At 40.3% G+C, this 27,664-nt stretch overlaps 1 protein-coding gene across 1 annotated transcript in view; it reads right to left on the bottom strand.

The window, feature by feature from the left end:
- LOC138605062 (voltage-dependent N-type calcium channel subunit alpha-1B-like) overlaps window positions 1-27,664 on the bottom strand; it is a 124,855-nt gene that overhangs the window by 8,413 nt on the left and 88,778 nt on the right. The window contains exons 28-42 of the mRNA XM_069677140.1: window positions 25,284-25,394; window positions 24,070-24,153; window positions 21,149-21,265; window positions 20,395-20,460; window positions 16,711-16,802; window positions 16,419-16,569; window positions 16,096-16,223; window positions 12,325-12,421; window positions 7,858-7,963; window positions 7,621-7,728; window positions 6,275-6,393; window positions 5,475-5,662; window positions 5,134-5,263; window positions 4,929-5,039; window positions 1,441-1,479 (exon numbers count right to left, since the gene is read on the bottom strand). Of these exons, the coding sequence (XP_069533241.1) occupies window positions 1,441-1,479; window positions 4,929-5,039; window positions 5,134-5,263; window positions 5,475-5,662; window positions 6,275-6,393; window positions 7,621-7,728; window positions 7,858-7,963; window positions 12,325-12,421; window positions 16,096-16,223; window positions 16,419-16,569; window positions 16,711-16,802; window positions 20,395-20,460; window positions 21,149-21,265; window positions 24,070-24,153; window positions 25,284-25,394 (1,647 nt within the window). The remainder of the gene's footprint in view (window positions 1-1,440; window positions 1,480-4,928; window positions 5,040-5,133; window positions 5,264-5,474; window positions 5,663-6,274; window positions 6,394-7,620; window positions 7,729-7,857; window positions 7,964-12,324; window positions 12,422-16,095; window positions 16,224-16,418; window positions 16,570-16,710; window positions 16,803-20,394; window positions 20,461-21,148; window positions 21,266-24,069; window positions 24,154-25,283; window positions 25,395-27,664) is intronic.

Here is a 27,664-nt window from a genome sequence, read left to right as displayed (position 1 = left end):
AAATATCCACGACACACAAATGACACGACCAGTTGACGGCAACATTTAGTCTAAAGAACGACGTTCTACCCGTTCTTCTCCAGGCACAGATGTAAGAAAAGTTTGAGAAGAATCAACATACATCTAAGGCACAACTTGAATACTTACCCTTGCAAAACTTACATATACAGTAATTTGTAAGCTTATCATCTCTGCTAGTGAACAAAGAAGAGGTGGGGAGTTGGCAATGTCCTTTAAGGTGTCTTTGGCTTTTTTAACGTGCCACTTTTATCCTTGGAAAGGTGGCTTATGGCTTAATGTTAATATTCGTATGTTTATATGATCTTAAATTTACCAATTTCCATTCAGGGATTAATACTCTGACAAATGCTTTGAGGACACTCACCCCACCTTATTCTTATCTGTCTGACCAGTACAGCTACCAGGTAACAAACTGTTGTGACAAGGAACTAGAGCAGCAGCTAAGTTACCACCCCCCCTGCTGGTTACTGCCTGGACTATGTGTTATTGTTATAGGTGAATGTTCCTGAACATTTTGGTTTCCTAATAGATCAATATTAATGTGGATCACATGGCCTTACGTGCTGAAAATGTATTTAGCTGAGTGTTATTTTTCTTTTGTTTTCATTGATAGTTTTTTCCCAGAAAGATTTGTGGTGGTTGTGCTGTTCTTCTTGTTCCTATCCCACAGTCTTGCCTGTAGCTACAGTCAGGGACAACAATATCACAACACTGAAAAAGATAAATATTTACAATATCATATTTTTATTTAGTATGCAGTCTTAAAATCTTACTTTTAAGATAAATGTCATTATTAAAAAGTAAAAACTCTCCCTATTTCTATGACTTACTACAGAGCCTTAAACTAAAGGTCAGTCAAAGATTCACAGATACATCAGACTTTCCCAGCTTGTTATTCTTATGACTGAAAAAGTAAGATTTTAAGACTGACAGAAACATCAAATGAGAGTTAAGGCTTGACAGGTTTTTGTGTTATAAATGAAAGAAAATTGTTATTTGTATGCATAAAAGCAGCAGTATTGTCCCTGCCTTGTTTCACAATCACACACAAAAACTACACACTACTAAACTACAGCACTACTAGGTTACTACATAAGCACACACACAACCACATTTCACCAAAGTGAAGTACTGCACTGCTGTAGTTAATGGCTGGAAAGCAGGACAGAGTACTTGACATACCCCACATACACATACAAATACTTTTCCAGGGATGGAATCTGGGTATGTGTTGTGGACGATGTAAATTTGTGTGTTGCATGTAATGTGTCCATCACTTTTCCCATGATGGCGGGATGAGGTGTGAAGTACATGGAGCCAAACACACATGAAAGAAGAAGAAGAAAAAAAGGTGAAAGGGACGAGAGGAGGAGAGAAGAAGAAGAGATTGAGAGAGGTGGCACAACAGGTGGTACATACTGCCAGGTGGGTCCCAGGGGCGTGGCGAGGGTGGCTCCGCTATCAGACAGCACACACAAGAGGGAGGTGGGCAAAACATTAGCAGTGGCCATCAAAATAAGGAGAAAGGGAAAACAGAGGAGGAGAGCAGAGACTCTAAAAGATAAGGCTGATGTTATGCTATATTATTGCTAATAAATCACATGAAAAGACCAAAACCAACAGAGTTCTTCTAACAAGTTGTCAGCTGTCATCAGGATAGAGGTGGGATACACTCTGGACTGGTCGCCAGTCAATCACAGGGCTGACACATAGAGACCAATGACTGTATATAGATGGACGACACGTCTCTATCTGCTCTCATTGAAGGGAAAATACGACGGGCGCTGCCAGCTTGCAATGGGGACATCATTTAGAGCCAGAGCTGCACAATAGAGATCGGTGGGTGGAGCTGTCGTAGCTACTTCCACTAACAAAAACACGCACTTAAGTTATGGAAATAAACAGCGATGATCCCGCACGGCGGCCCATTTAACAGCTGAGCAGCTTCTTTGTGTAGATCTGAAGCAGACGTTAACAGATGTGGAAACTTCAGTGACTGTAGTGATTGTTTTTGTTACGTTTCCTCTCGCCGTTCATCCTCTACTCTGCTAATGAGCTGTCAATCATCCTTTTGACAGCTTCAAATAACTACTTTAAAACTAAGCTTGTCAGTCCAACACTTGGACATAAATCAGTGTCTTGAGAACTAACTATAATGACAGAAATCATGTTTGAGAAAAATGTATTTGCGTGTATTTAGATTTTAAAGTTTGACTCATGTCCCATCTGTTAACATGGAGGAGGCGGGCTTTATGACCTATACTTCAGCCAGTCAGCAGGGGGAGATAGAGATGTTTTGGTTTCACTTTTAGGGAGCTGTCATGTTGTCCATCTTTTTGTACAGTCTATGATAGAGACAGAAGACCTTTTACATTCACACAATTTTAGAGGTTGGTTGGTTTATTTTGTGGTTTCGGCACCAAAACAATGTTATTAGGTTATGGCACAAAAACTTGTTGCTTTGGTTAAGATCATGGTTTGGGTTTTAGAAGCGAGAAGGACTGCAATGTGCAACATTGTTCTTCTGGGTATCATTACCAAGAGCACACACAGTCCCTGACAAATGCACTATTCTCTCCTATTTACTGTTGCTCAAGACTACAGTGCCTGGCTGTTTTATGACATACTTAGACTATTCAAAAAACAAACAAACAATATATTTTTCCAACAGGTTTGAAGCATTAAGTCCTCAGAGTTGGAAAAGGATAGAAGGACTGACACATGGTTGCTTTCAGTCTTTTCATGGGGGTTGTTGCCCATAAAGAATATAGCATAGCGCCAGCCTTGTCCTTCAAGAGAGAGTGAGAGATCAAAAAGCAACATAAGCATCAGGAAAGCACATGTTAAAGTGTTGTGGGAGAGAGCAGGGCGACAGGGAGAGAGACAGACATAAAAACAGAGACAGGCAAACAGCAAAGCTAAACAGACAAGATCAGACAGGCGAACATTACAGGAAACAAAGACATGATGGACAGAAGATCATCTTGACATGACAATCATATGCAGCAGACAAGAGCAGCTATTGTAATTCACAAAATGACAGAAAACAATAAACATGAATGACAAGAAGTGAAATTCATAGAAGCAAAAGGATTACTGCTTAGATGTTAAACTAGATCCTTTAAAGTGTAACCACTGTGTGAGATATGAAGAGATGAATCGTAGTATAAAGATTTAAAATGATTAGTGAGGTAAACTAAAAAGACAAAAGACAGACAGACCTCTGATCTTACAAACCTGTTCAGGTAAGCAATATTAAAGGTCAATATTCAGAGTTAATGTAATCTGTTTATACAGTATCTGTCTGTCCATCATTTCTGTTTTAATGCAAAATGAATGATTTAATGAGTCGTATCATTTAAATCTTCTGACCAGTTTAGTTAAATAGGAAATCTGGATGACAGCAGTACAAACACTGTGGATTTCTAAAAATATGATAATTCAGCTCTACATGATCGTGCTGAGAAATCAAAGGAATTTAACCTGATTAAAAGAAAGTATCTTGGAGTTTTTCCTTTAGCTTTACATATTTTTAGCTTCAAACTGCATGTTAGTAAGACCTAAATGCAACAAATCTTTGCATGCAATATTCATAAAAATAGTGTTTGAGCCATTAATTCAATGACTTTAGACTTCTTTATGTCCAAGCATTGTGATTAAAGGATATAAACTTCATTTAATAGTTTGGTCAATATGCTTAGTTGGTTACTTTCTTCCAGTGAGAGACAACATCATTCTCATGTTTATGCATTAATTAGAAACTAGAATCCAGAGATGGCTAACTTAGGTTAGCATAAATAGCGGAAGCAAATGGAAACAGCTAGCGCGGCTGGTTGTAAAGTTCAAAAACACACCTCACATCTTTAAAGCTCACTAATGAACAGATGAAATGTCATTCCTCGCAATACACAAACAGAAGTGTAAAATCAACAGTAACGTTCTATGAGTATTACTTTTTTTTTCACTTCTTCTTAAGGAAAGCTAGGCTTAATGCATTCTGGCTCTAGAATCATGCTTAGCACAGAGTTGAGTAAGCTTTTGATCTTTCTATGTAACTTAGCAAATAAGTGTTTAACAATTCCTTTAAGCAAAGATCAATCTGAAAGTGGTAAAACAGCACTGAGGTCAGGCTTAATCATTGAGACATACATGCTCATCTGGTAAACTTGTATGCTAAATATACTGTTAAATCTGTGTGGACGAGCTGTACAAAACAGCATGTTTGTAAAATAATTTTGAGCTTGTCACAAGTCATTCAATATCAAAATACAGAATATTCCTGCCTTATTGTAGCTTAGTAAATATTGGCACCATGATCAATCAGCATATGACATTTGTGGTGTGAGAGGGAGATTTGAGGTTTTGCACGTGTGTTCTAACAATGAATGACCAGCCATGATCAAAGTGTACTCTATTTTAGAGAACTCAAAACATAGCATTACTGGTCAACAATAATTATGCCAATGCCAGTTATTTAGCAATTTTCCTTCTCTATTAATGAACGGATCTTTGTGGACAACTTTTCGGAGTCTGACATCTATCCTCAATTTCCTCCTCAGTGAAAAATTGAAATTATCAGACAGCTGAGGTCGGGGTGGGCAGGATGAACTGATGTGGACTTACAGAGAGCATCTCAGCTTCATTTAGCTCACTGCTGCTTTCACTGAACGCCTAACAATCAGCACTAGACCTGCCTTTTACAGCCCTCTTTCTACGACCTTAGCCACCTGTTCACTGCCAAAATAAGCCATCTTATTATTTTGTATAATCTTTGACATTGCAGAAGCCATTGTTTGATAATTGTATCATAAAATCTAAGGTACTAAATCTAAGGTCAAAATTTAAGGTACAACTGTCAGTGAGCCAGTAAAAAAGATGCATGGCGTCATGAGCCCTGCAGAGCTTACATAGTACTCAGCGTTGAGTCGGGGCAGAGAAGCCGCTCTGCAGTGGCCTTCCATGCCTGGATATCCTTCTGTGTCTGAAATGTTCTCCACCTGCTTCAGTTCAACCAATTCCTGAAAGACAAAGGAGAAGAGTATACATGGAGTAAACACAGATCACAGTCTTCACATAAAGTTCAAATGTAATTGATTATCGGTTGTGGTGTACCTGAGGTCGGGTGGTATATGGCACATCCTCTGACTGGCCTCTCTGTAGTTTCCTCCGTCCTTTGGGCCTCTGTGCTGCCTGAGAAAAGTCTCCAGACTGGGAATGTTTTATGCCACTCCTCTGGTTCAGTCTGCATGTGAACAAACAAGCGCTCTGACTGTAATATTAGCTCTCAGTGGATGGGATAAGCAATATTAACACTGGATTGTGTATAATTGCATAGCAAGTTTTCCCAAAACCACCGCTCTTCTCTGTTCACAACAAGCACCTTGCAAACTCTGACTGGATTATGGATTTATTTTATGTTTCTACTATACAAAACAGAAACAACAGTCACTCACATTGTGTCCCTGTTAACCAAAGTGGTTGCAGTGGTGGTGGTGGGGATGGCTGTACAGGGCAGCGCCACTAGCTTTACTTCCTGCTCAGGGTGGGGTGAGAGGGGCTGTTTGGGGCTGGAAATCGGAGGTTCTACCTCCAGTATGTGAGTGAGGGGCAGCACAGGACGGAACAACGCCCCCAGTTTACTCTGCGGAAGATGGAATAACAATGTCACTGACAGCATGATTGTATGCACTGAGATTAGAAGGCCACATGTGGTTGCATATAATCAATAAATTAAAATTAAAATTAGGTTTAGGGTTAGGGTAACCCTCACTCCATTGGCAGATTTGTTCTTGCAGATTATCAAATCACCACAGAAAATCAGACTCTAGAAACAATGAAATACTAATTAATTTAAATTAGCTTGTGTCAGGAAAATCCTAGTCAAAAAGAGTACATAGAAAAGGACAAAATGCTAAAAATGACTTCATAATTTAATTTAAACCTAAGACAATCTGGAAACTGCAAAGCTTGAGTTGGATATAAGTAGTGCAACTTAGGTCAAACATGATTGAACAACATTGTCTGTTAATTAAGCTCATTTCAAGAGTTAATGTCTTAAAACAAGACTAAAATAATTAGCAGAAAACTTAATGAAACACCTGATCCTTGTGTCCCATGCATAAATCATGGAGCTATGTCTTGTCAGTTAGCTCAAGAAAATCACATTATAAACAAAATAACCCCAGCTACATTTTAAATCGAAATACAAGCCTGTCACATTCATTAAGCTCAGAATATAGATTGTTTTTACCACCTTGAGTACTTGAGGTCCCCCTGTAGTATTCTGCTGCTGGAGTCTCTTGGCACGATTCTGCTTATAGTAGTCAAAGATCATCAGAGCTGCGTAGACTTTCCCAACCGTCAGCTCATTATCTAAAGGAGAGAAGAAGATGAGACACAAGTCCTCCATGCGGGCAGTAGATGGCGCCAGATGAACAACAGAGCACAAATCAGAGGCTCGTTTTGTCACGTTTACTAGAAAGTTTGCAAAGTACCACATAAATGACCCTATGAGGTCATTTGTGGGTCTATTAGATCTTGTTTATTACTCAGCTATAAATATGTCACTAGATTTTTTTTTTTTCAGGACTCTACAATTTAAAAAAAAGTGAACTGTTTTGATTTGTTTTAGAAACAGGCTGTATTGATCTCACCACACTGGACTGTGAATTTTGGACATTTGAGGTTTAGTAACAGTCAAAATGATGCTTAATATTAAGGTACACATTCACTAGTAACTGGTTTCTGATTAGCATAAAAAAATGTAGGCTCTTTATAATAGGTCCTTTTATAGCCCTTATCTTCTGCATTACCGTTAACTGAAAGTTTTAGCTTAAAAAACTCTAAATTACTGCTTATTAATAATAAGTCACAAAGTTACTCATCGTAATTTAAGAAATATATATGCTTTGCTCAGTATTATGGTACTACAATCTTATAAGGGCAATCCATCCATACATCCATTCATCCATCCATCCGTCCATCTATCCGTTGTCTATACTGCTTACCCTGTTCAGGGTCGCCGGGGGCTGGAGCCTATTCGTCATTGGACGAGAGGTGGGGTACACTCCGGACTGATCGCCAGTCAATCACAGAGCTGACACACAGAGTCAGACAACCTTTCACACTCACACTCACGGGCAAGTTTAGAGTCACCAATGAACCTAACGATGGGGGAAGGAGGAAAATGCAAACTCCACAAAGAAAGCTATATCCGAACTGGGATTCGAACTAGGAACGTTTTAGCTGTGATGCGACAGCGCCAACCACTGCACCATTTGGAAACAGGGCCCATACTTAGCAAAGCATATTAAGATCCTTATGCATATACAACTTCCTTAGCTCATGGTAAATACCTGTTCCCTAAATATTTTATCTATTATTGCATCCAAAAAGTTCTCTTCTGAACTGAATTTTAAAATCTGTCATAACATTTTCCTCCTCTCATTTAGTTTCTTGTGTCTGCAACAACTCTCGACAGTGCAGAGCATATAAAGAACAAGGAGTTAATAAAAGGAATAATTTAAAAGCTGCAAAAAGAAGTCAAGTGACAAGCAGACATCTAGGTTTCAACAGAGCCCAATCAAAACTGCAGCTCACATTTAGGTGGTGTCACCAGCAGGTCAACAGTCTTCTGCGGCAGACTTGGCCACACTCGTTTTATCTCCCTCTTCAGGTCAGCGTCGCACAAATGCTGTGCCAGGACCCCTAAGGAGACGCCCACAAAAAACATGTCACATCAAATCTGCACCACAGCGATCACTGCCATTCACATTCACATCTGAGCTGTCAGTCCGGCCGCAAGGGATTCTGGATTTTGTAGTTGTAGTCTCTCACCAGATGCCAGTTTAATCTCCAGAGCGGTGCGGATCAGAGCCATGAGCGTGGAGGTGAAGTGCACTGTGCTGTCTTCAGCAATGGGCATGTTCATTTTCACCAGTCGCTGAGAGGAAAGAATCAAAGAAGAGGGGGCATGACCCAGGAACAAACATGTAACGACTCAGTCAAAGGAGGCCGATTTAAGGGGAAATGACTACCAGCCAAATTACAGGATAGTTGTTTTAGTATTTTTCTTAGCACAAAAAGTTTTCTGAAACCCAAAGATGTTTCATCTCCAATGATAATAAAACAGAGAACAACATAAGTGCCTCCTGAACAGCGGGGACCTGCAAATGTTTGGTCTGTTTTTGTTGTTGAATTATTAGTGAATTACAGTGAGCGCCCAAAATAGACAACTTCTTTTTAAAGCTAACAACACTAAACAGATGAATGCAGGGAGCTCAGTGCTCTTTATGGCTGCTGCTGTTGCTATGAGACTACTGCAAATCCACCATAAAGCAGACATACTTCTGCTAAATGCTTTAATATGAGTAACTTGTGATGCTGAGCATTGTGAGCATGTTAAGCTGTCATGTACATCAGCTCGTCTTTATTCCGCTTGGAGAGAAAAGAGAGGTATTGGACAGAAAGCTATCCATCAAACTGTCGAGGCTATCTTATGTATATTGAAAGAGAAATTGGTTGCTTGCTGTAATCATTCCTCCTCTCCATAGTGCCTGTATGATAGTGTACACTGTAAAAGGACAAAAGAGCATTCTTAATTTCAGCTGAAGCCATTATATAGTAATTAAGATAAATGTAGTGGGTGACTTTAACATGGCAGTCTTCTGCAGGTTTCTTGTTAGCGTCAGACCTTCATTTGAGAAGGGTAAATAAAGATATTAGAATGAATAGCTCTTGATGTGGGCAGGGGGCCCTTAGACAGTAGTAGTAGATTTATAACCAAAGTGAACACAAAGGTTAAATAAACAACAAACAATTTTTCGCTGTTAAAAATTGTGATAGTAACAACTCCAAAGATTTGGAACCAGCAGATACAAAGTGTTCTGGGGAACACGACGTATAAGTTTAACTGACGAGTTAAAATTTAAAAAGGCGTCTCTAACACTTTACATATCAGAAACTGCCTTAGCGATGTTAGAATATACTGATGTAGTGTTCTGACGAACCTGAACTTATATCTTAATATATTTTGTTTTTTGTATCCATTTTTGCTCTTTTAATGTTCTTAATGCTCTGTTCTTAACTGTGCAAAGCACTTTGAATTGCTTTATGTATGAATGGTGCTCTATAAATAAACTTGCCTTGCCTATCTTTGGGTCCAGAATTTTGTGCTAAACTCTGTATGCAAGGATGAGGAAAAACGTATTATATAATTATTATATAATATTAACTTTATTTGTCTGACACTGACCTCTGAAGCCTGCTGAACTTAAACATGATAATATGATATAATATATTTTTGCGCAGAAAGACTGTGACTGTAATTTGTTAACGTCTAAATCACTTTCCAGTTAGTATCCAAAAGAGGAGAAAGTACAACACATGATAATACACTTAAAGAATTATGGGCATATGATGACAGTACTAAAAATAAGATTAAAATTATCTTCTTTAAAATGTAAATACGGTAATAGTTTAAGTCATTTATCAAGCAAACTACGGAACATCTGCAGGTTACAGCTGCTGCAGTTTGAGGATGTGCAGCTTTGTTTTATATTATTATAAATGAATATCTTTGGGTTTTGGACAAAACAAGCTATTTAAAAATGTTACCATCAGCCTGTTTTCACTGTTTTCTGACAATTTATAGATTAAATTATGAATTTTGAACGTTCAAGGAAATTATACCAGTACTGGCAGCCCTGCAGTACAGTGTACTGCTTAGGACTGAAATGTAGTAATTCATATATCGTATATCTACTGTTACTTATGAAACTTAACACTTCATCAGACATTGACAGTAAAATGTGGGAAATAATCAGCATAAATCCAAGCCATGAAAGGCATCTGGATCTATGCTGCGATGAAATGATTCACACACACACACACGTATGTTTGTATCACACATTCACAGTGAAGCTGGAGGGATGGTAGAAACTGACAGGCGAAGTCATGAAGCATTAGTAATATTTGTTAGAAAGGGAAAACTGTATGTGAGGTTCCTATTTTCTTAAAGGCAAGATGAGGAAAAATGTATATTCACTCTGGGAGCGCAACAATAAAGGGGGAAGGATGGAAGGATGAAAGGCAGGAACAGGAGAAGGAGGAGGGGGCGTAAGTGCCTCAACGGGAAAGCATCACATGTAAAGTGTTGCATCTCTTTCGGAGAAGCAGAGAGCAGAAGAATGGAAGCTGTGGACATGAGCAGGGGACAGATAAAGAAACACATCATCAAAAAGCACATATGCAGAGGACACATGCTTGCAGACAAAGACTTAACACAAACACACACGGATAGCTACACATAGTAAAGCTGGAGGAAGGAGGAGAGAAGATGCAACTCCCAAGAGAGGGTGGAACAAAGATCATTCAAAAGAGAGTGTGGCTAAGCCTGAAGACAGAACATAAAAGAGGACATAAGAGGGTAACAGGGACAGTTGTGACTGTCAGGGGAAGATGTGCTTATTAGGAGGGGAGTTAACAAGGAGTGTAATCAATTACAATAAAATGGGATGGGGAATAACAAAAACAGTATCCTGCTCTCATCTTTATGTGTCTTTGTTTTCTATCTTTCTCTGTCAGTTCACAGAAGCAGGAGTTATATTTGGAGAAGTGACCACGTCAGACCCAGGCATTTATAACCGAGGCCAGGGCTGGTCTGCTTTAAATGTTATTCATGTCGACAGCTGTGCATGCATGGGAACTGCTCACATTGAGCCTGCATGCTAAAAGGTAAGCAGCTGGCACATGGACTACTACCTGAGGAGTGTTGAGCTGCAGACTTTAATCACTATTAGACAAATCTTACATATATTTATGGGATAAATGTGCCAGGTTCTCCTGTATTTAAGCCAGTGCAGGAGCTGATAAGGGGATTTTGAAAGTGTTTTTAAATGTGTCTTCTTGTAAGTATTGAGACATATAAATAAATCCTGATTAACTTATTTGCTGTTCTTTTGGCCTACAGTTTGGCAAGGAAACAAGAGATGTAGTTTAGGATCTCTGGATTCAGATGCTGATGCGTTAGTATCTATTTTCACATCAAGCACACAATAAGCAACTTTTATTTGTGATTGCATTTGTGCCTAAAATAAATGATTCCAGCATCTTTTAACTCTGGTTCTGGACTTTAGCCCCGTGTGCATCTTCAGCATTCTGTGTGTCTTAACTTGATGAGTCTATTATGAATAGTTAAGGGATGAAAAATTCATCATGAGGGGAACACAATTATCTTGTTTGATGTTGAGTGATGCTCAATGAAATCTCACCAACGACAGTAGCATTCATCCTTTGGGACATGAATGGTTGTACAAAATTGTATGGCATTTATCCAGACCTTTCTAAGGTCTAGCCAGTTGTGTGGCAGAAAAGTAGTGCTTCTTCTTCTTTGCTGGATATGTTTGTTAAGTCAGCACATGTGTAATAAGACAGGCAAGAGCAGGTGCCTGGAAGTCTGTGCAAGTGTGTTTAGGTAAACTGTTGACATTTTTGAAGTCACAAAAAAATATTTGTAGATGCAACCTACTGCTCAGTGGAGAGTACAAAAATGACAATTTGTACCTGTAAGGTTTGCATTAGGAACACAAGGCAAACAGTCCTGTATTCTTCTAAAGTCATGAGTGTGACTGTATGTGTCTCTCTAGCTGTTAGATGTTCCCTTTTTCTTCCCCAGCTAGCCCCTAACTGTGTCAGCCTGTCATTTCTGAGCACCTGGCATACGGTGGGTTTGGAAAAAGTTGCCTGCTGCTACTAAAAAGGGGAACGGCAACAGCACTGAGACTGCTGTAAAACCCAAACTATGAGCTAAAAGAGGCTAAAGAGCTCATTCTCTGTGGGTGCCTGGACTTTTGTTTCAACATTTAATGATGCATGAAATTGTTGATAAGTGAAGCTGTAACTACCAAACATAAAAGACATGGGACCAGAAACACAACGTCCCTGACGATATTAATAAATAGGTTGACACTTATTTTCTAGCGACAGCCGTCAGAGTGATATTCTTACAGTCTCAGATGACTGTGTAGAGACACACATCATCACATATTGTGGTTTTGCTTATCTCTCTAATCTGTTTTTATCCATCAGTGTTACATGGCTCTTCAGTAGATGCACAGAGTGTACAGCAAACCCTCACAGAGCAGAACAAGGACACAGAGCCACACACACAAACAGAAAGAACAACACAACAGCAGGACAGATGATACTGACTGCGACACACTGACAGAAGCCTGAAGATGTTTGACAGCTGGAAACAGGGAAGCAGCAGTGACTGCGAGACAGAGGAGATAGGAGTAATTCTACCTTATAGGCCACTCGGGGGGGACATTTCTTTCCCAAACCTAGCGGAGGGGACATGTCGCGAAGCATCTTGTACATATCACGGTAAGTCATGCGGCCGCTTCCCGAGGAAAAGATGGTAGGAGGCCATGAAGGAGAGATGAAGATTTCCCAGGTGAGGAGGTGTTGGGAGTAAAGGGGCGGGGAAATAACATTGAAACACAAAGTTTCAAAATCAAAAAGAGAGAATGGGAGGGGGAAAGAGGAAAACAGAAATCCTTGTTAATAAGATTTCCAGGATATCATGATCTGGAATGCCATCCTTGTTGGATTAAATGATCCAGGAATGGATCCCAAAGGAGGAAGAGGGTGTGGAGGCTCCAGAGGATTCCCTGTGCAGAGATGCTGGATGGAGGGATCCTGGTAGACGTCATGTTTTTGGGAGTTTATTTGATGTTAAAGGTTTACCCCATTGCAAATCTTTCTTTTGAGAATCAAACATTTACCATGTGTGGGCTTTAAAAGAGGCTATAAAGAGTTGTTGTAGCTTGGTTATTAACCCTTTGAAGCAGTATGCATGTCAGTATGCCGAGGCTTATGTAAGTTATGCCCTCGCTATTGTGGCTTTATCTAATGAAATATTTAAAGGGTTCTGCAAACAACGCGGCCAGATCAGCTTGAAGGACTTCTTTGGAACATACTGGACACATGGATCAACAGGGAAGATGTGGCTTATGCTGCAGGAGTGGATTGACAATTTTAGGGGACGTTTTGATGTTTTCATCTTCCTTTTATGGCATCATTCAAATTTGTTGTAGTTCAAGCTGACTGCAGTGATTGTCCTTCTCATCTTAGCCACTTTCAAACTTTAGTTAAAAACACTTCTTCCTCTCCTGTCCCGTTTTATTGATTGGTTTCCTGCCCTTAGTGTTCCTTAGTTGCACTCAAGCAGCAACCTCCGGTGTTGAAAAATAAAGCCAATGCGGAAGTGCAAAAAAATGCAGTTCCACGAGTGGCCATCTGGAGGCTGGCTCCAGAAGCCAAGTAAATAACATTAAATGCCTATTTTTACAGCAGAAATAAACATATTTACAAAAAATAGATTTGTTATAAATAGCTAATTTTATTTTCCAAGATGACTGCACGGGGGGTGAATTTTTTTTTATAACACACTCATATTAATTATATTAAGCCTTAAATCATAGGGGTCAGGTCACTTGAGTGACAGGTGGATCTTGCTGGTTGTCTGCTAGACTACCACACAGACACACAGTCACTGAACTTAAGTTCACCTGTTTGTGTTGTTGGAGCCTTTTGGGGATTTCTTCATTATTCAAAATGATAATAATCTCTCTCCCTGTGGGATTTATGGAACTTTCTGGCCGTGCAAAAAGTCTGAGCTCCAGCTGTTCGGTGAGTTAAATGCTAGTGTTACTGTATTGATATATTTTTAGCACTAAGTAGCAGGTGTACTGTGCTATCTCTCTGCTACTTCTTCAGTCTGATAAACACCTGCAGTCAGTCACCGTCACAAACAGAATCTCCTCTGTGGGAAACACGAAGTTAAACTAGCATACTCACAAGCTAATGGATCAGCCACAGACTGCTTAGCTTTGATAGCTTGGCATTTTTCAACTACTTGCTTTTCTGCAGCTCCATCCTCTCATCCAAATTTAGTCACTTCAGGCTCCAGTAAACCAACATGGCAACGGCCATATATCATCTTCATTTAAGCAGTCAAGAAACCAATGGGTGACGTCACTGTGGCTACGTCCATTATTTATACAGTCTATGGATGCACTTGCTCTTTCAACATTTTCTTATATTGTTCCTTTTCTTTATTTGTTTTTGTTTAAATGTGGTTTTTATTGCTTGTTATAAAATGTCTTTCTGTCCCATGTAAAGGACTTTTAATTGTCTCTGTCTGCGTGCTATCTCAAACAGCAGCTATGACCTTTTCAGAGTCACTTTTAAGGAGGGTTATTTGTTCCAGAGTCAAAAGAAAGATTTACAGTCGAGTATTCCTTTAAGATGCCCTCTGCTTCTGCATGCTAAGACACATTAGCAGTAACCAAAGAGGAAACAAAGCACACAATGCTCTTCGTTACCCGCTCTGTGTTTAGAAGCGGGGAAACATCTCAGACATCGCATCAGATGCCTTTTTGTCTGAGCCTCACTTGTTGCATTGTTTCCTGCACTCGCCATGGTTACCTGCCAGCTGGTTAGTAGAGGATCGATGTGTGTTTGTATGCAAGTGTGATCGGGTCATTCTCTGCCACCGCAGGGAATAAAAACAGACATTCACAGTCCAAAACCATCACAGTCCTCTTGGAAAACAAAAGGACTGTGTGGGAGTGCAAACCTTATAAGCCACCCTGCTAGGGCACTTCTTCCCCAGGCCCAGGGGGGGAGAGATAAAACGCAACAATTTGTACATATCCTGATAGCAAATCCTCCCGCTGAAAGAGATAAGACACGTTCAACAGGTTAGCTCACACATTACACAACTTTTTCTAAAATCTAATAACAATCCGATATCGTAGCTTATTTCTCAGTTTTGACTTGTCTTACTAAAACTTTAAAAAACAAAGAATGAGGTTTCCCATGTTCTCGAAGAATTCAATTTATCATGTATTCTCACGCAAAGGTTTAAAAATAGCTTGAAAGCCCCCTCCTCACTGTCAGGCATACAACACAAAGAAGCTGTTCTGTTGTTAAACACGCCGACATGTGGGATCCTTGCCGTTTGTTTCCGTTAAGTTAAGTTTGTGTTTTGGTTAACTGAAGTGTCTATGCAACTCTGGATCCAAATAACGTCACCATCACAAGATGGCAGCACCTATCACGGGGGCTATTTTGGCATCAATTTCGTACAATGAGAGCAGATGGAGATGCGTAGTCCATCCATATATACATTCATTGATTTGTACATATGATATTATGTAATGTAAACTTTTCTCTTAAAACCCACTGCAACAAGGAATGGCCTTGTGTTCACTGTAAAGTTAAGTGGTATCTCTCCTTAAAAAAGAGAGAAAACGATTATAAAAATTCTCCTCGCTGCAACCTGAAATAAAAATGAGTTAAAGCAGTTGAAAATACGCTCTGTATTACTGTAGGCACTTCCCAGGGAGCAGCTAATTCATATTCACAGGAATAAATAATAATTCCTCCCCCGTAATGTCTGTCATGAGATGGAAATTTCATATTTCACATCGAACACATCTCCTGGAGTCCTGACTCACTGACACAGCTCCTGCGAAGCCTTCTGTAAAACTTAATAAGGCTTGCATAATCTGAGACAGATTACTCCTCACTCTGGCTCTCTCTGAATTTCTATTGTGCTTTAGTTAACTTAAACAGTGACGTGTAAGAAGCTGAGAGGGTGCCAACATAAACCTGTATTCCCCCGTTTGGACGGATAGAAATGGCGTCTCTTCACACAACAGTGACAGACTGGAAGGCTTCAGAGCCCACCGGCTTAGCGGCAAAGAGGGCTGAGGGGAGGCCAAGTGGAAAGCTGGATTTACATGCATCAGACCGGCCGACAGGGGGCTCGTCACCACCCTCAGCCAACTGCGCACTCAGGCTTAATGTCAGCCACCAGAATTCACTCCTAACACGGGATTCCACATCACAGAGTCATCCAGCTGGAACTCCGAAACCATTCTTAGATTTCCAAGCCAAAACCCTCTTCCGAAGACAAACCCCTTCCTCTTTCACACAGATTCTGGCTAACATTTGAGCACTATGCTCTGAGTGGTGAACAGGTCAGAGATCAGCAGAAGCACTCACCAGGCAGCAGGGTCATACTCTGCCCACACGCGGATGAATTCATCAAGGTGGTGAGGCCCCAGGATGGAGGCGTCCCTGGTCAGATACTCAAAGTTGTCCATGATGACAGCGACGAAAAGGTTCAACATCTACAGAATGAAAACAAAAGTGTGTAAAATAAAAACAATTAAATTAAATTATTGTATCTGTTTATTTCAATGATATAGATTGATTGAAGTTCCAGCTAGTTGCTGATGGCATAAAACAGCAAACCAGTAGAACATTGGTACCATTTCCTTCAGTGAGAACACAGTATGAGACTGTCAGCTGTCCTTCGTACTGACCAGGAAGGAGCAGAGGAAGATGAAGGAGACAAAGTAGAAGTAGGCAAAGTCACTTCCACACTCCTTCCCCAAAGTTCCTGAGAGCGAATCACACCGCCGGTTACTCAGACATGCCAACATGATCTCATGCCACGCCTCGCCCGTCGCACTCCTGAAACACACACAGGAAATGTACACACACATGTACACAACAATATTGTTAAGTCTGCCCCACAGTGACAGCCGAGTGTTATCAGTAAGTACCGGATTATTTGTGGTCCCAGAATATTCATAATCTTTGAAGCAGGACTACCTGAAGAGAAGGGTCAAGGCCTGGAAAAAGGTCTGGAAGTTGTTGTGGTGATCTATTGCCGTCTCCTCATTCAGCTCGATGTTTCCAAACACCTGAGGCAACAGAAGAGCAGCTGGTGTTTATTGGATGCAAAACCCCAAGTTTAACTCTCACATACTGTTATACTGAAGTGCTGTAGCACAGAGACAAAACAGACTTCTGCAGCCTCTCAAACTGAGAACCAAACGCAGCCGAAACCTCTGTCTTTAAAAGCTCTGAAAACATATTTTCTCAATCAGCTTTTTAGTCTAATATATTTTATTATTTCCAAAGTTTGAGCTATTGTTCAATTTGCAGCACATGTTCCACAACGGTCAGAGAGCTATGAAACATTAAATCATCCATCTTTGTCCATTACTTCTTTGACCTTCTTAACCTCAGGTGTGCATAAACGACTTCTTACAGAAAAAAGGGACAAACTGTCAAACCATGGATATCTTATCAGTATCTGCCATGAGAAACAGATAATTATCTATTATCAGTGTTGACTGAAAAATAAATTATATGAGGATCCAAAATATCTGTATTTCTCTGTGCTCATCTCACTGGTTTAAAGTGGGCAGTACATGTTTTATTTCCTGTGTATTACTGTTATTGTGTCGTTAAATTGTATCCATTTGTTATTCACCTTTATTGGCACTTAGTTTATGTATTCAATTAGTCGACATGTTTTTATTGCAATTAATTGTCACTGATTCAAATTGAAAGTGAATGTAGAGAGAGACTGAGTGAATCACCTCTGAAACTGATTATATGAAATTGATTTCCCTCTGCGAGCAGAGTAAAACAACCCAGAGGTCTCTTTTTTAAATATTTATCTGCCCCTCGGCGCGTCCACCCTGCTGGCCTATAAACTGGCTGCTGGGCCCAGGAGACCTTGGACAGCAGTAAAATATGTATATAGCATCTTGACCCCGTAAAGCAGCAGCACCTCACTTTTTCAGCACAAACACGGCATCCATCACATAATAAAAGGTGAAATACCTGTACAATATTATGCAATCCAAGTCAAAATCCAAGAAATACATACTTAGTTTTTGAAATTTAGAACATAACATTTTCATTAAGACTGTTCCAGAGTTGATATTGTTAGAGGCAGATGTTTGTGTTGTGTTTTGTGCATTTGAGGAGGCAAAGCAAAGAAGTGTAGCATAGCACAAAATTCTGGACCCTGTACTTATACAATGTCTATGGGCCTCTTCCTGCATCCAAGCCCATTCCTACAAGTATCTTTGTATAATCCCCCCAGTTCTCTGCCCCTGCTCACAATAAATGCAAAATCCCCACAGATTTTGACATTACGAGGTTTACAAAAGCACAGTTATGTCACCTGAGGGTTTGTTGTGTTTAACTGATTTTATACAGATGTGACTGGACCACCTGCCTAATTTTGTGAAGGACCCCCTTTTGCTTCCAAGACAGCCCTGACCCGTTGAGGCCTGGACTCCACTAGACCCCTAAAGGTGTGCTGAGGTATCTGGCACCAAGACGTTAGCAGCAGATCCTTTATGTTGCGAGATGGGGCCTCCATGGATCGGACTTGTTTGTCAAGCACATCCCACAGATGCTCAGTTGGATTTAGAGCTGGGGAATTTGGATGCCAAGTCAACACCTTGAACTTGTTGTCATGTTCCTCAAACTATTCCTGAAGCATTTCTACAGTGTGGCAGGGTGCATTATCCTGCTGAAAGAGGCTACTGACATTAGGGTATACTGTTTCCAGGAAGGGGTGTACTTGGTCTGCAACATGTTAAGGTAGGTGGTACATGTTGAAGTAACATCCACATGAATGGCAGGACTGGGAAGGTTCCCCAGCAGAACATTGCCCAAAGCATCTCACTGCCTCCAATGACTTGCCTTCTTCCCATAATGCATCCTGGTGCCATGCTTTCCCCCGGCAAGCGACGCACATGCACCCAGTCAAGCATGTGATGTAAAAGAAAACATTCATCAGACCAGGCCACCTTCTTCCATTGCTTTGTGTACCAGTTCTGATGCTCACGTGTCCACTGTAGGCGCTTTCGGCGGTGGACAGGGGTCAGCATGGCGCCCCGACCGGTCTGCGGCTACGCAGTCTCATACGCAACAAACTGCGATGCACTGTGTGTTCTGACACCTTTCTATCAGAACCAGCATTAACTTTTTTTGAGCTACAGTAGCTCTTCTGTTAGATCGATCTCTGATCATGGACAGTGTGCTTGTACACAAAACATTACATCACACGGTCTAAAATGCAGGTACAAGAAGAGTTTAGTGTTTAAAAGTCTTTGCAAGAACAGACACATTTGGCAAATCTTATGAAACATAGAGCCTTGGACTCTCTCCAAAGGTAAAAAATCACCTACAAGCACCTCTCACGCTCTGGTTACCTGGCAACCTCAGTCTGACAATAAAACTCCTGGAAGATATTGGCCATTAAACCACACATACTAATCATTTTCAGGCTTTGGTTTTGACAGATAAACAAAAACAAGATATGTGTTAATTATTGAGCTTTAGAGGTGTTGGTAGGCTGGATTTTATAACCATTTGGACAGAGCCAGTCAAGCTGTTTCCACTGCTTCCAATCTTTGTGTTAAGCTAATCATATTTTTGCAGACCAGTATAAGACTGTTATCAGTTTTCTCATCTAAAACTCAGCAAGTAAGCAAATAACATTTACCAAAATGTCAAACTATGCCAGGGATTGTCAGCAGAGTTACAAAGTTTGTACCATGTGGCCACAGGAAAGCTGTTTCTGATTGGCTAGCAGGTGTTTGTTGGAACAGCCAACAATTAAATCACCTATTATAAATCTATGATAAGCCTATATTAAACTAAATAACAGATAATAACTAGCTGATAATTCTACTACACATCAGCGCATTTGCCAAGTTGCATCTTAATATTTGATTGTTTTAAGACAATGCATGTAGTCCAGCATCGCAAACTCAATGTGTTACTGTACTTATGATAATAAGGGTGGATTGCTATGACTGAGTCATATTATGGGTCTAGTTTTTGTTTGAGATGATGCCGCCTGTTTTAAAATGGAACTGCGGAAGTAGACTTTGCCCCGCCTTATTCCTTCACTCCCAACCTGACCTGGAGAGTTTCAGCGTCTTAGTGAGAAGTGGACGATAGCATCAGCAAAAGTCTTAATCTTGTAAATATTGTAAATAGTTTAAATACATTCCAATTCTGAAATGCAGTCCTAGTAGTGGTAGGGGAGAGTAGCCGTTCTTTTGATTCATCATTTTTCTCCTGTTTTTCTGTAAGGGAGTTAGGTAAGAGGTTTGTATTTTCTTTTTCTTTTTCTTTCTGGAGGTAAGACAGTTTGGGTTATTGGCAAAGATGTTCAGTTTGTTGTTTTGGCGTTGCTCTCCCTGAAGTTTGTTTTCGACTTTGTGTTTGTAAAAATAAATCAGAGATTGTGGACTGCATGTTCGTTTGACTGGTCTTCCTTAGGAGTGAGTAAAGGGGGGGTCCACCTTTATGTTGTGCACTGTTTTCCCCCTAGGCCGGGCGTAACAGTAAGTTGTCCCATAGTCACGGGTGTAGCAAAATTAAAACAGAGCCAGCAATACGTCAACCCAGCACAATCTACTCTCTCTGAACCATTACAGTCAGACCTCCTGTAGTCCACCTGGTCATGTGACAACTCACCTGCATTCCAATGATGGCATAGATGAAGAACAGCATGGCAATGAGCAGGCAGACATAGGGCAGAGCCTGAAAACAAACGCATGAACACACTCAGAACACAAACAGATACATGTTACATCAGATCTCTGCACATATGCTTATTACTCTTATACACAAACGCACACATACTCTAATATATACCCTAAATAATCTGATTCTCCACAGAGAATAGCACCCTTGTAATATTTTACAGTCTTATTTAAAGACTCTAGAAGCAACCTGACCTGCAGGGTTGATTCTTTTAACCAGCTATTTATACCGCTGCAAGGAGGAGGCGAACATTTGTGGTAATTAAACAACAACCTTTTAACACTCTGCAGATACTGTCCATTTTCATTGGACTTAAAAGCTCTCACCACTGACATTAAACCAGCTATAAATTCCCTCGGCTGCGGCCCGGCGCTGCGCATTTAACTCAAGTCGTCCTGGGGGATTTAGAGAGCAAAGCAGCTCTCTGAACTGCTGTCTGCTGAGCGCGGTTATGTTCGATTTTAACAGAACCAGTCTGCACAGGCCTCTGCTTGCTTTGGGGCGATCTATACCGCTGTTTGAATTCCCTGACATATCCTTATGTTCAACTATAACACGATCTTATATACAAACTCACAGCTAAAATGTATTTTAAATAAATCATGTGTGTGCTATAAATCAGGTTTACAATGGTTTACAAGCATGTCCGGAGGCACATTTGAGGATACTGTGTGCGTTTTCTCACCTTGAAGGACTGAACAAAGGTCCACAGCAGGATGCGGATGGTGTAGCCCTGCCGCAGCAGCTTGATGAGACGGGCAGCTCTGAACAGCCTCAAGAAACTCAGGTTGAACATCTTGTCCTGAGGGAGAAAGCAGAGACTCTCTCAGATATTATAAATAACATGAATAATACAATTTAAAGACATGACATATTTTCTTATTTAAATAAAAAGTGGAATGATTAAGCATCGGAGCACACCGCTGCTCAGGTTTTTACACTTAAGGGTTTGCTGTAACATTACATTACTTACTACATTACTTGATGATACATTATTCTTGTATCATCGATAGCATGTGAAGGCTAATGTTAGCAAACTTACACTGGTGGACATAACTGAGAGAGACTTTTCTCTTACTGTACTTCTGTTTATCACACTTGTGACCACGGTGGCAACTGTTCAGCTAAAGTTACATAAGCTACCTTTTGTTTAAGCTCAAATCATTAACTGCAGAACAATTCAAAAGGGATTTAACAGAAAGATAATTAAATTAAAAACTTTGTTCCCTAAATCCAAGCAGCACAGGGAGAAAGGGCTAAGTCATACGTTTTTTTCCCTTTTAAAGTGATGATCTCGAAGATTTTCATTTAAATAAATGAACCCAGTTAGTGACGCATTTCCCATCAGCCAGCAGTGGTTGGTCAGCCAGAGAGGGTAGGCGGAGCTAAGCGGCTGCTTTTCCGGTCTCTGCAAGTTTCGCGAGTAAACAGTAATCTACTATGGCTGAACAAACAAAGGAAAGATCGATGACTACAGATACAACTTCAAAAATAAGTGAAAATCCAAAGAAAAAGAAACAAACTCGACGCTCAGATGAAGGCAAATTCTGAAATGCATTCCTAGAACTGGTTGGGGAGAGAAGCCTTTTCTTTTGATCCATCCTTTTTCTCCTGTTTTTCTGTTAGGGAGATAGGTAAGAGATTTGTATTTTCTTTTCTTTATTGAGGTAAGACAGTTTGGGTTCTTGGCAAAGATGTTCAGTTTGTTGTTTTGGCATTGCTCTCCCTGAAGTTTGTTTTCGACTTTGTGGTTGTTAAAATAAATCAGAGATTGTGGACTGCATGTTCGTTTGACTGGTCTGGAGGAAAGGGGGGGGGTCCACCTTTATGTTGTGCTCCGTTTTCCCCTAGGCCGGGCGTAACAGTAAGTTGTCCCATAGTCACGGGTGTAGCAAACATAAAAAAGAGCCAGCAATACGTCAACCCAGCACAATCTACTCTCTCTGAACCATTACAGTCAGACTTCCTGTAGTCCACCTGGTCATGTGACAACTCACCTGCATTCCAATGGTGGCATAGATGAAGAACAGCATGGCAATGAGCAGGCAGACAAAAAAAAGAAACAAACTCGACGCTCAGATGAAGGCAAACAGTCAAAAAAGGAAAGCGACTGTTAGACTGTTAATCAAGAGTTACAACCTGTGCCAACCGTGGACGTCACATGAGCAACACTGTTGGACGTGTGCTCCCGCAATTACCATTTATCGCCATAGGTGCCGCCAAAGAGAAGGAATATTTGAGATTACCACTTTAACTAGAACGTCCCTTGAGATTGAGACCTGGCCACCACTTCAGAGGTTTCATTTATTTTCCTTTAACGATTTTACAAGTTGAAGGGTTGAGTACTGTCGCTCATATTGTAACAAGATTTTAAATGTTAACATCTTAAAATATTGTTTAACAAGCAAAAAAAAAACATGCCATGGGGATGAGATTTAGTTATTTAATTGCAGTACAAACCAACCAACTTAAAGGATTTTGTATAATCAGGTCGTCTTATAATAGTGGACTGATCTAGACCTGGTTAAACATTTTGATACGGATCAGAAAAACTGCAATGACTTATTATAAAACAAGTGAAGTTGAGGCACAAACCAACAGTTTAATAGCTCTTACATCATGTCCCATTGAAGATCAGTAGGTAGACACTTTAAACTAAGAGAGAACAACACACACTGACGGGGGAATTGACAAAATCAGCAGCGGACAAGAAAAGCCACTTACCGTCTAGAGGTGTCACATGTGACAGAAGGGGCAGAGTGAGGGCACAGGCGCCAGCAGAGACACAGCAGAAGACGGAAAGAGCAAAAGAAAGGAAGCAAAGGAGAAGAGAAAGAAAAGAAGACTAATGATCACATGAAAAGAAAGTCACACAAAGAGAGAGACCCGACTTTGCCACACAGAAAGCAACAGTTATCTGCCTCAGCCATCCGTCTCCACAATCACATACTTTTGTCCCCTTTTTTTGTCCCGCTTTTGTAATCCAACAAAGAAAAGTAAATGCTTCGAAGTTTCAACGAAGCAGTGTGACTCCACCTGTTGTTTTGAGGCTGCTTTTGTTTTGTGTACTGATCTCAGTAGTTTGCTCTCAGTTTTCTTGGAAAAGCTTTTGATTTTTGAAAGCTGTTTGGATTGGTAAAAAAGTTAAAGAAAAGGCCCATCTTTAAGAAACACAATTACATATAAGGCAATGCTAAACACTTAGTTAATTAATTACATAGTCAATTAGTCAACTGACATTGTACTGACACATATAAATCAGTCAGTTGCTATAATCTGCTAATTTTGTCAGTTTTTTAATGATTGTAAAATGGGTATTTTCAGTTGTTACACTGTCAAAAAAGCTGCTGGTTAAAAGACATCATGAGCTTTACATAGACTGAACTTATTAATAATAATAATAATATAAAATTCTTGCAAACCTAAATGATATCCCCTGCTTAAACAACAATGCAACACATTTTCTTCTTTTCCATTATCAAAGGCCTCCTAAGAGGACTTGCTGACTAGCTGTGCAACTGCAAGAGCTGTTGTGATCATGCACTGAGGCCTGATATGCATGTCGGAAGTGAGCCATGAGAGACAGTTGTAATGTGCAGCTCTTACCTTAATCTCTGTGACCAGGATATCTGTGATGCTTCCAAGCACAGTCACAAAGTCAAACACATTCCAGGCGGCTTTCAGGTAGTTCTGAAAGACGAAGACAACATAGAGAGGTTCGGCTCAAACACAGAAAGTTTATTAAAGCTGTAATATGTTCAGTTTTGTTGCTATAATTCTGGATGTGAGTATTTGTGGTAACTTCCACACTTTTTAGAATGAAAACACTGGGATAACTGTTCACACTTGGTCAGAAACTATTTGCTTGTAAAAAAATAAAAATAAAAAAGTAAACAGAACCTGTGCAGGAACTTTCTGAATACATAATATTTAAGCAAATTCAAATTGTGTATTTGATGAAATTTACAGATGTAGATTTGCAAAACTGCCCTGGGGGGCTCATGCTCATAGTTTGAAAACAAATCATTTAAAAAATGACATCAGAAATACCCCAAAACACGGCCTTGGGCACATAAATCTATATGTGCATATACAATGCACATGCACAAATGCTGACTACTAAATGCTGAGCTGCAGCCTGCAGTTTGGATCTCTCCTCAGACTGGTCAATCATACAGCTCCTGGGGCCCTGCAGCTGCAGTCTGAAGAGATGCAGCAGCCGAGTGTTTATATCAGCAGATGCGAGCCCATCCGTCTGGGCTTAACAGCCAAACAGGTGGAAGCAAGTGGTGTGTGAGAAAAGCCATTTAATAAATGGGGCTGGTAAATGGAACGGAGCCAGAGATGAAATGCCTCGCTGCAGGCCAGACGGCCCCATGTTGGGGGAGATTTATTCCTTTTGAGCACTCTTCCAGTCTACCTGTCTTTTTGTTACTTGTTTGTCGTCCTCAAGCTTAAATCTGAGACTTTAAACCTTTTTTTTTTACTGCTTTATGATGTGATTAAATCTCTGCTATGTATTTATGTACTTTTATCTTTATGTATGATTATGTATCCTCACTATGTTTCATCATTAGAAACACCCTGTTAGACTCTTAATGCTGACACTAAGGATCACAGATCTAAAAGTCCTGTTTCAACATTCACAAAGACAACTTTTAATAAACTGAGCTCAACGAGCACACTGAGAGCAGTTTGATGAAGAAGCCACCTCTGATTTCGGACTAATTTGCATATCCAAAGAGAGATTTTCCCCACAACAGTGAATAATTGTCTAGTGTGTGCAGAGCAGAGCACAGCATATGGTCTTCACAGCTCACCAGTGGACCGAAGGCAATAATCTTGAGGATGCACTCCAGTGTGAAGAGGGCTGTGAAGACGATGTTCAAGTATTTCAGCATGGACTCATACAGGTCGGGGGCTCCATAGAACTGAAAAGAAACAAACATACACTGAATAAATATGATGAAAGATTTAAGAGAAGAGCCACATTTGGTATGTAGAAGTTGTATTATTTAAACCCATTTATTGTACACTTAGCTTCTTCCATCTTGGCAAGATCAGACAGCTGTACCATACTGAATACTAAAACTGTAAATGCAGCCAAGAAGCCCTACAGACAAATTATATTTGATCGCTTGGATGCACTTTAGCAAGATGTTGAAGAGGTGTACGTGCTATTGTCAATCCAGTTGCAAACTTATAATAATATTATATTATATTATATAATCTTATATTGTATTATATTATATTATATTATATCATATTATATTATATTATATTATTAATATATAAAAGTAAGCACGGCGTCTTGCCCCTCTGAAAATGTAATGTGATTGTGAATGAAGCTATCTGTGTCTGTATGTTTCTGGGCAGCACGGCGGTGCAGTGGTTAGCGCTGTCGCCTCACAGATACAGTACAAGCTCCTAGTTCCAATCACAGTTCGGACATAGTAGGCCTTTCTGTAGGGAGTTTGCATGTTCTCCCCGTGCATGTGTGGGTTCCCTATGAGTACTCCGGCTTCCTCCCACAGTCTAATGACATGCTTGTGAGGTTCATTGGTGACTCTAAAATGACCCGTAGGTGTGAATGTGAGTATGAAAGGTTGCCTGTCTCTGTGTGTCGGCTCTGTGATTGACTGGCGATCAGTCTAGGGTGTAACCCCGCCTCTCGCCCAATGACAGCTGGGATAGGCTCCAGGCCCCCCAGCAACCCTGAATATGATAAGCGTTAGGCCTATAGATAATGGACGGATGGATGGATGGATGCATATGTTTCTAGATAGGATTATTCCAAACTTTTTAAGAGGAAAAGGTTGAATATAGGATTTTTTTTTTTATTTATGAAGTGTTTTAATGTCTGAACTCACTGATAGAATAGCACTATAGTAAATCATGGAAGCATACAACCTTTGCCTGCACATGGTTTGTATTGACTGTAATGGACAGCAACCCCGGTCCAACTGACTAACTCATTCTATGGTACTTGAAACTTGTCAAACATCACATTTTTTTCCACTTGAAATGTTTTAAAGAAGACTGCCTTCCCATGTACACCTAAGTGACTGAATTAACCATCACAGTCTTAAGCTATCCAGCTAACTTGTTTAGTAGTTCAGTTCAACTATATATGTGGATGTGGTCTTATGGACTAGAGTTCCCAACCCCCCGGCTGTGGGCCTTGGGTCGTTTAGTACTGGGCCGCGAAACCCGAGAGGTGTCTGTGACATTCCAAACATACACAGAGTCAGAACTGTTGCACGGGCTGTGCGAAGTATGCAACCTTGCACCTGGCGCAACAAAAGTTACCTAATTCCACAGGAAAAACCACGGACCTGGCAACCCTGGCTTCGTCATATGATAGCATGCGGAGACCTAGTTTAACTGTGTTCGGAAATATGTACAGATCGCAACGTTATTGAGACAGGTAAGCTACAGAGCATCAAAACACACACATATGTGTCATATCTGCTCCTCTCCTAACGTCTGTCTCCTCCCCGCGCTCATGATAACTCCGATAAACTACACTATAAAAAACAACCAATAGTATCTATTCAATAAAATTGAGGTAACAATTTGCACATCATTTGATTGAGTAAATTTTGCCCTGTGTTTTTACTGAAGAGTACCTAAATTTAACAACTATGATACACTAATATAAATTAGGTAATCTACTCAACATTTCTCATTACATTACACAAGTAATTACTTAATAAAAATGAGTAATAATAACTCTTGACACAGAGATAGACAACTTTTCACATTCACACCTACCGGCAATTTAGAGTGACCAATGAACCTAACGAGCATGTCTTTGGACTGTGAGAGGAAGCCGGAGTACCTGGAGGGAACTCACGCATGCCCACGCACGCCCAGTCAAAAAGGTTGGGAACCACTCGACTTGAGTACCTGATGCTAATATCACACTTAAGCAGGATATCTGATCAGCCTTTCAAACTGTCTCTTCTAATTAGTTTTCAGATGTGTTCACAATCTGGCAAAGAGAAGTACATTAGAAATACGACATTATGTAATTCAAACCACGACCAGGAGGCACACTGAGCTCTTCTTTGGCACCAGCCTGCATTACCCAAAGAGGCAGTTTAATTCCTCAGAGAATAAAGTAACAGAGGAGCTTCTCTCTGATAGCAGCAACACTGTTTAGTGTCACAGGGTGTGCTGGTGGTGGTGTTTCACTTTT

Source organism: Semicossyphus pulcher, unplaced genomic scaffold (genome assembly GCF_022749685.1).
Source record: "Semicossyphus pulcher isolate SPU_LCO1_2020_fin unplaced genomic scaffold, fSemPul1.0.p SCAF_28, whole genome shotgun sequence".
In the NCBI taxonomy this organism is placed as follows: Eukaryota; Metazoa; Chordata; class Actinopteri; order Labriformes; family Labridae; genus Semicossyphus; species Semicossyphus pulcher.
The sequence above is the reverse complement of the archived record's forward strand: the minus strand, read 5'-3'. Positions and strand labels throughout refer to the sequence as shown.